This window comes from Cucumis melo, chromosome 4 (genome assembly GCF_025177605.1).
Source record: "Cucumis melo cultivar AY chromosome 4, USDA_Cmelo_AY_1.0, whole genome shotgun sequence".
Lineage (NCBI taxonomy): Eukaryota > Viridiplantae > Streptophyta > Magnoliopsida > Cucurbitales > Cucurbitaceae > Cucumis > Cucumis melo.
In genome coordinates, this window is record NC_066860.1 from 2,123,583 (window position 1) to 2,131,565 (window position 7,983).

At 34.3% G+C, this 7,983-nt stretch overlaps 1 protein-coding gene across 1 annotated transcript; it reads left to right on the forward strand.

Annotated features, from left to right (window-relative positions):
• Window positions 1–3,014: 3,014 nt before the first annotated feature.
• LOC103503674 (transport inhibitor response 1-like protein) lies at window positions 3,015–6,350 on the forward strand. The gene is made up of 3 exons (XM_008467959.3): window positions 3,015–3,885; window positions 4,186–4,687; window positions 4,769–6,350. Exons 1-3 carry the CDS (start codon window positions 3,263–3,265, stop codon window positions 5,546–5,548), a joined length of 1,905 nt encoding a protein of 634 aa, XP_008466181.2. The 5' UTR covers window positions 3,015–3,262; the 3' UTR covers window positions 5,549–6,350.
• The last annotated feature ends 1,633 nt before the right edge of the window (window positions 6,351–7,983 follow it).

A 7,983-nucleotide genomic window follows, 5' to 3' on the forward strand; every position in this document is an offset into this window, starting at 1 on the left:
CGGAGTGAAGGGCTCGATGTACTCGGAGATGACGATCCAGTGACCAGAGAGCACCGACCTTGATAGCTTTGTAGTTCGTAGCATTGTTCCGAAGAAACCGTGATTGGCAAGGAGTGGTTTTACCCGGGAAGACGTGGGAGGTCACTGTCTTACATTTTAAATTTTAGAAAAAAATCTAATTTAAACTGATAATCTTAATAATTTAAATATTAAATTTCGATGTTATATCAATTTAAATAAATTAATTTCTAAATTTTTAAAATTGTATCAATTCAAACCATGAATTTTTATGATTATATTAATTTCCATCGTCTAATTATAAGAGAGTCAAAAAATACAAAGAATGAGTAATAGGAAAAAAATGAACTCTCTGACATATTTACGAAAGTTAATGGTTTAAATTGATATATTTATGAAAGTTAAAAATTTGGAATGATACACTTTGTAAAAGTTTAAGGTCAAATTTGATATAACTATTACTGTGAGGGTTAAATTGGGACAAAATTTTAAATTAATACAATTATTAGTATATGGTTTAAATTCATACAACTCTTGAAGTTTATGATTCAATTTTATATGTGCTCAAAATTTTATATTTTCAATCACATTTTTTTAGAAAAATATTTAGGCTACATTGACTCGTATAAGTGTATCTCATTTGATTACATTTGCATTGTAATAAATTGAAGAGTCTGCCTTAAATTCTTAATCAAATAAAGATATATGATTAAATAATTGAGGGTGCTCGATCATCTAAAATTTATAGGGGACTCACTCTTTGTTATAGTTAGTACTGCTATTATAATTATGAATTTATCATATTTTATGGCTACTGTTATTATTGTTGTTAGGTTTCAGTGCACTAACAATGTTAGTCTGTAACAGTAAACGTGACATATTCATAATTCTAAAGTTAATGAGATAAAAACAATTCAATTATACTTGTGATTTATACTCATTACGATTGATATATTAATAAAATTTTATTACAATTACACCAATTTTCATTACATTTTGGTAAAATAGATCTCGATAATATGTTAAAGTGATGAATTAACTTTCAATTTCGGGGTTGACAGTATCAATAATATTTTAGTTGTTTTATGATATTTTGACCTTATTTGTGATGCGAAGTTTCACACACAACGTTTTCTTTTATTTTATTTTAAATAGAGAATTCTATTTTTAAAAAGCTTCAGTACTTCATATTACGAGTCAAGTATTGCATGAATTGCCCATATTTGTTTATAGTATTTTATATGGAAAAATTAATTTTATTTTTGTACAAATTAAAATAGCACGTATTTCTAACTTTATACGAAAATTAGTCTAGTTCGAGTTGATTCGTGAAGAGGAGGGTTTTGCCGCTAAAATAATGTCAATTTCGAGAAACACTCCTAGTCGTAAGATAAAATAATTTATAAGAATAATCTAGCATTCACGATTCGCAAACGTGCAAACTTCGTAGACTAATATTGATGGTTCAACTAGTCAACTGTAGAGGAGAGTCCTTCCGTATTATTTAAAAGAAGCTTTACGATGACATACCATAACTTAACCACAACTACAACTTGTGAACTCCTAATGTTTTTCTCTTAACATCTTATAAAGAACCAGAGAAGCATTGCTTAAAAAGTAAATGACATCAAAGTGTGGCAAACAATGGTTAAGCAATTAAATCAGCTATGGCATTTTTGCACATACATAATTTTATCGATATTGGATCTAGGTTTACTTGGATAAACTTTTAAATGGTTATAAATATTTTTTTTTCACTTATAAACACCATTATGAACGTTTAGAAAGTTAATACAAATACCATAATTTTATAACTTATATTTAATAAAATGTATTCACCGAAATACACACTTCCAAAAGTTGTAATATTGCCTCTCAACTTTCACAAATATTGCAAAAGTACCATTGAAATTTACACTTTTTCTTCAAAAAACATCTAACAAAAATTGAGACCCAAGACTATTGATAACAAATGGAAAAGGTGGGAAGATCTAATTTTGTGTCATTGGTCATTGCAATGTCATTCATATCTCAACTTCTCTTCAAAATTCTAGAGGTCGTTAGATAAACATGTGAGTTTTGAAAATTAAGTCTATTTTTTTTTTCTTAATTTCTTACTGTGGTATTTTTCTTTTAAAAATAAATCAGTTATGTTCTTAACCAAAATTTAAAAAATAAACCTAAGTTTTCTAAAACTATTTTTTTAAGCACTTAAAACTTGATTTGATGTTTAAAAACATTAAAATAGAAGGTAGGTTGTAATTAAGGTTAAAAAACTAAATGAAATAAATGTTTATAGACTTAATTATAAAGAACAAGAAGCAAATGATTATCCAATAAACTCTTAACAACACACACTTCAAGAATATTTTGAAATACTTATAAAGGTTTTTACAAACTTAAAAAACCAAACACCACCTCTAAAGTGTTTTTTTAGCATCCGGAATATCATCTATTTTTGTACACCTCTTTTTACCACTCACCCCAAAAATGCGAAAATATTTTTTTATTATCAACATAACAAATTATTGTCGAATAATTTAGTGGATTACATAGAGATAGACAGACGATGACAATCAAATATTTCACGATTTGTAGTATTTTCTATTTTTATTTTGTAATCTTAATATTTGGTTTGAAGGGTGTGGTTGATTGACCCACAAAGGGGAAGAGTAAGAGTAGTTGTTTTAGGGCAATTAATTAATATTGGAAAATAAATTATTATTATTATATATTAAAAAAAAAGAAAGAAGTAATGAAGTGTGAAATGAAAGGACAAGATTGTTGAGGGGAAAGCCCCTAAAATAATAGAGCAGGTGTGTGGGGAGCCATTTGAAAGAACAGAAACATAGACATAAATAAATAAATAATAATAATAATAATAATAACAATAATAGAAAAAGATTTTTTTTTAAAAAATAATAATAAAAAAAATAGAGGCAAGAAGAATCCCAATGCCCAGAGATACAGACAGGAGAGCCTACTGTTTACACTCCATTGTCCTTCTCATCACTTCTTAAACTAATCCCTCCAATTTTACATATTATTTCACACTCCTCTCAAATCACAGCTATGCACTCTCATCTTCTCTCTCTTCATCTGCTTCTTCCATTTTCTCTCTCTTTTTCTTCTTCTTCTTCTTCTTCTTCTTCTTCTTCTTTTTCTCTAAACCTAATTTCCTTGATCTGATTCATGGGTTGTTGTTGAGGAATTTTGAAGAAGTGGGTAGTTTGATTTGTTGCATATGAGAGTGGATCAAGCTGAAGAAATGTCCGAAGACGAAGATCGATATTTAACTTCGGATCTAGTTGGTGGTGGTGGTGGTGGTGGTGGTGGTGGAGGTGGTGATGCCATAGCTGAATCTGCTAGTAAAACTCGCAATTGCACAGGGTGTTCTAGTGATGTTACTGCTTCTGGTTCAAATACACTTCATAATGTTCTTGAGAACGTGCTTCACTTTCTAACTTCACGACGTGACCGGAACGCGGCTTCACTTGTTTGCAAGTCATGGTATCGAGTTGAAGCTCTTACTCGATCCGACCTTTTCATTGGGAATTGTTATGCGGTATCCCCTCGTCGAGTTACGTCGCGGTTTAATCTAGTTCGGTCAGTGAGTATTAAAGGGAAGCCTCGGTTTGCTGATTTCAACCTGATGCCGATCAATTGGGGGGCTCACTTTACTCCATGGGTGGCGGCTATGGCTAAGTCATACCCTTGGCTTGAGAGAGTATATTTGAAGCGTATGTCTGTGACTGATGACGATCTGGCTCTGCTTGCTGACTCTTTTCCTGGCTTTAAGGAGCTTGTGTTGTTTTGCTGTGAAGGATTTGGCACCAGTGGTATTGCTGTTGTTGCCGCCAGATGCAGGTATGCCTCTCGATTTTTACTTCGTTTTCTTGTCCTTTCCTTTTTGTTTTCTCAATGGTATGAGCTTTGGGGACTGATTCCTTCAGTTTGTACTGTCAAATGTACCTTCGCTAGTCTGTCTTTAGGGATCGTTTGTACCTTGGTTTGGATCTGTATGCTTTGAAATCCATTTGCGGTCTCTAGGTGGTTGGATTCTTTGAATAATGTGGAGTTTTTATGTTCTAATAGCGAACTTTTGTTTAAGTTTCTGGAGTGATGGCTTTTCTTCATTCAGCTTAGACTGATTGATTTGCTTTTCAGGCACCTTCGAGTACTTGATCTGATTGAATCTGACGTAGCGGATGATGAAGTGGATTGGATATCTTGTTTCCCTGAGAAGGAAACTTGTCTTGAATCTCTGATCTTTGATTGTGTAGAGTGGCCTATTAATTTTGAGGCACTGCAGAGGTTGGTGAGTAGATCCCCATCGTTGAAGAAGCTTGGGGTGAATCGTCATGTTTCCATTACTCAGCTGTACCATTTGATGATTCGGGCTCCACATTTAACGCATCTGGGAACTGGTTCATTTAGTACTTCAGAGGCTGTGGTTCATGGGGACTCAGAGCCTGATTTTACCTCTGCTTTTGCTGCTTGCAAATCCTTAGTTTGTCTTTCTGGATTCAAGGACATTTTGCCTGATTATCTACCTTGTATCTATCCAGTTTGTGCTAATCTCACCACTCTGAACTTGAGCTTTGCAAATATAACCCCTGAACAACTCAAACCAGTCATAAGTCACTGCCACAAGCTCCAAACTTTCTGGGTATGTGATCTTTAGGTAGAGAAGTGTAATTGGGAGGACATTTGGCATGGAAAGCTTACATTTTTGTTCTTTTTATTGCAGGCTCTTGATTCGATATGTGACGAAGGACTTCAGGCTGTTGCTTCAACTTGCAAGGAACTGCGAGAACTTAGGGTTTTCCCTGTTGATCCCCGAGAAGATGTCGAAGGCCCCATTTCTGAAGTGGGCTTCCAGGCAATATCTGAAGGTTGCAGGAAATTGCAATATATTCTATACTTTTGCCAGAAAATGACCAATGCAGCCGTAGTAGCTATGTCACAGAACTGCCAAGATCTTGTGGTGTTTAGACTGTGTATTATGGGACGACACCAGCCAGACCATAAAACCGGAGATCCAATGGATGAAGGATTTGGTGCCATTGTTATTAACTGTAAGAAGCTAACTAGGCTTGCAATATCTGGATTGTTGACGGATCGTGCTTTCAGCTATATTGGGAAGTATGGGAAACTGGTACGCACCCTGTCAGTTGCTTTTGCTGGAAACAGTGATTTGGGGTTGAAGTACGTGCTTGAGGGCTGTCATAGATTGCAAAAACTTGAGATAAGAGATAGCCCATTTGGTGATGGAGCCTTGCGGTCTGGTTTACATCATTACTACAATATGAGATTTCTCTGGATGTCAGCTTGTAAATTGACTCGCCAAGGCTGCCAAGAGGTTGCTAGAGCGATGCCTCACTTAGTGGTTGAGGTGATGAAGAGTGACGAGGAAATTGAAAACGATAGTCAGGTGGAGGGTATGGAGGACCATGTTCAGGTGCTATATATGTATAGATCTCTTGAGGGGCCAAGGAATGATACTCCAAAGTCTGTTGACATCCTATAGAATATTGGACTGCTAGAAGATTCGACTGTCACTGAGCAAGGTCACAATTTTGTGCGATAAGTTTATTACTTCTTATCGAAGGCTTATTCTTCAATACCCAAACAAATCATGTTTACCCGCTGAAGAAAATTTGGATGCCTGTTTTTACATGGGGAATATTAAGATGGTTTTGGGAGCCAAATGCACAAAGCGAAAACATCTCATTTGAGATATGGAACTTCCTGATACTTTGAAAAGTGGTGTAGTTGCTGAGGATTAATCTCCTTACCGTTCGTCAGGAGGCAAATCAAGTTTTCATAAGTTTGTTTCTAATTGTTCCGTTTAATTTCTTCATTTCAATATTTGGTAACTGTAAACCAGAGCTGCTGGAGGAAGCGTGGGTCGTAAAGAGCTGCCTTAAGAGCTTAGATATCAATTATTGGTCAGTTGTCAATTGAATCAAGAAAGAAAATCATTTGCAAGGATTGGAGAATCTGTCAACTGCAAGATCTATGAATATCTCTCCAACCATCTGGCCACCAATAGGATTGACACAGGTATCTTATTCAGTCCTACAATAATCATTAGTCCATTTATTTTGATTCAAATGGTTAGTAGATGTGAAAATTGAAAGACTCGGCCTCTCTAGCTAAATGTTGTTTATTTCTAATCAGATTTACCAGTAGTGTAGGCCCCAGATTATCGAGTTTACTATTGTTGTTTATTAGAAAATGTGGGATGGATGGGGTAATAAATGCCACAAACTATTCATGGACAGAATTTCCATATAATAATGGTACTGTCTCAGCCTTTTTTCCCTTCATTTCTTCTTTCCATTTTTTTGTGATAGTTAATTTATCGGTTTTCTGCGGTCAGTTCACTGTGATTTTATGCCACTGCATCAGTTGCAGAGGTATCACAAAGGATCAAGACCAACAAAATGCATATTAGAAGAATGTATATAGAGACTTTAGAGCCATCTGCACTTCCTACCTTAGGTAAAAAAGGAAAAAAAGTTGTGTTGAAGTTTGATAGTTTTGTTTGGTGAGTAGACTTTTTATTGGCCGTTTTCAAATAGTCTATATAGATCAATTATTTGATGACTTGTCACATCTCCTCCCCGAGTTTGCGTTATAAAGCAGCCATCCATTAATGATGGGCTCTTTCTCTCTCTTCTCTCACTCATAATGAGGAGAGGGAACTCTTCTTAGCAGGAGGTAAAAGCAAAGTTTATCATCTTAAGTGGGATGTGAGTCATATGACTATGCTATTGAATAAGTATGGGGAGAGAGGGCTTTTCTTTCTTGTCTAACCTTGTGTTGTGGAGGCAAGTTGGCAACAGCGTATGTTTTGTTTTCTTTCTCCCACCATCTCATCCTTCCCCTTTGGATCTTTCTCTCTTTTTGTGAATGTGGTTTTTTTTTCTTTTATATTCCTGGGTGTTTGAGCCAGCTTATGTACACCTTAGGTAATTATCTCACAAAACACAATTCTTTTGATCCTATAACATTTGGGTGTACTTATAAGATATTAAATCTTAGCTAGAATCTTTCTTATGAATGTATCAGAGAGATAATCACGGCAAGAAGAATGGGATTGATTCATATTTCTTTTAGCCATCCTTAGTTGCTAGTTGAACTGAGTCATTCTTTTTGGTAGTTGACCATGTGGCCCAACTACTTTTGCCATGTGTCTACCTGTTATTTGTGCAGCCAATTTTCTTCTTCTTTTTTGTCTTTTACCTTTTCTTTTTCTTCTGAGTTTTTCATTTAAGGTATAAATATATTTCGAAAATTGAAAAAAAAATATTTTTCTTATTTCTTCACACAAGTTTCATTGTTTTTGTCTTTTTGATTTATTTTATTATTTTCTCATCTACATATAAATATTTATATTGCTCATTTTTGTGGGGGAGTAACTGAGTAAGACTGTTGCTGAAGCGAGCTAATTGGCATGCGAGTATCTTAACAACTGCAAGGTCGGTAGTTACCTTGCGCTCTAACCGTTGTACTAAAAAAACTTAGTAAGACTGTTTTGACTAAGAAATGGTGTTTTAAAAAGAAAATGTTATTCCCATCATAACCAAATATATTGAATGGATATGGAGAAAGAGAAATGATTTTGAGTGAAGAACACTGAATATACTACTGTTCTTCAACCTTGTGCTTTTTGTTGAATTTTTATTTGATTTCCCTTAGGACAGACCATTCTCTTCCCAAGTCCATCTAGTGCAAGAATATTACTGATGGGATACTTCGTAAAGTGCCTTTAAAGGATCTTCTCTTTTTTCTTAAAAAAAAAAAGTTTGACTTGTATTTGAAAATATTATAAATTATCGTTAAATGCTTTTTAGGATATTGGAAAGTATATGCCTTTTTAATACAGTCTGCTTTGTTTGTTTGTTCATTTATTCCTTGGTATTTTCATTGTAATGTGAAAATAAAGGAATTTAGGAG

What these genes read in the sequence shown, in the direction of transcription:
- LOC103503674 (XM_008467959.3), top strand. Translation starts at nt 3,263, where the DNA reads ATGAGAGTGGATCAAGCTGAAGAAATGTCCGAAGACGAAGATCGATAT. An exon ending in GTTGTTGCCGCCAGATGCAG is followed by an intron (nt 3,886 to 4,185) that starts GTATGCCTCTCG and finishes TTTGCTTTTCAG; the next exon opens with GCACCTTCGAGTACTTGATC. An exon ending in ACAAGCTCCAAACTTTCTGG is followed by an intron (nt 4,688 to 4,768) that starts GTATGTGATCTT and finishes TTTTTATTGCAG; the next exon opens with GCTCTTGATTCGATATGTGA.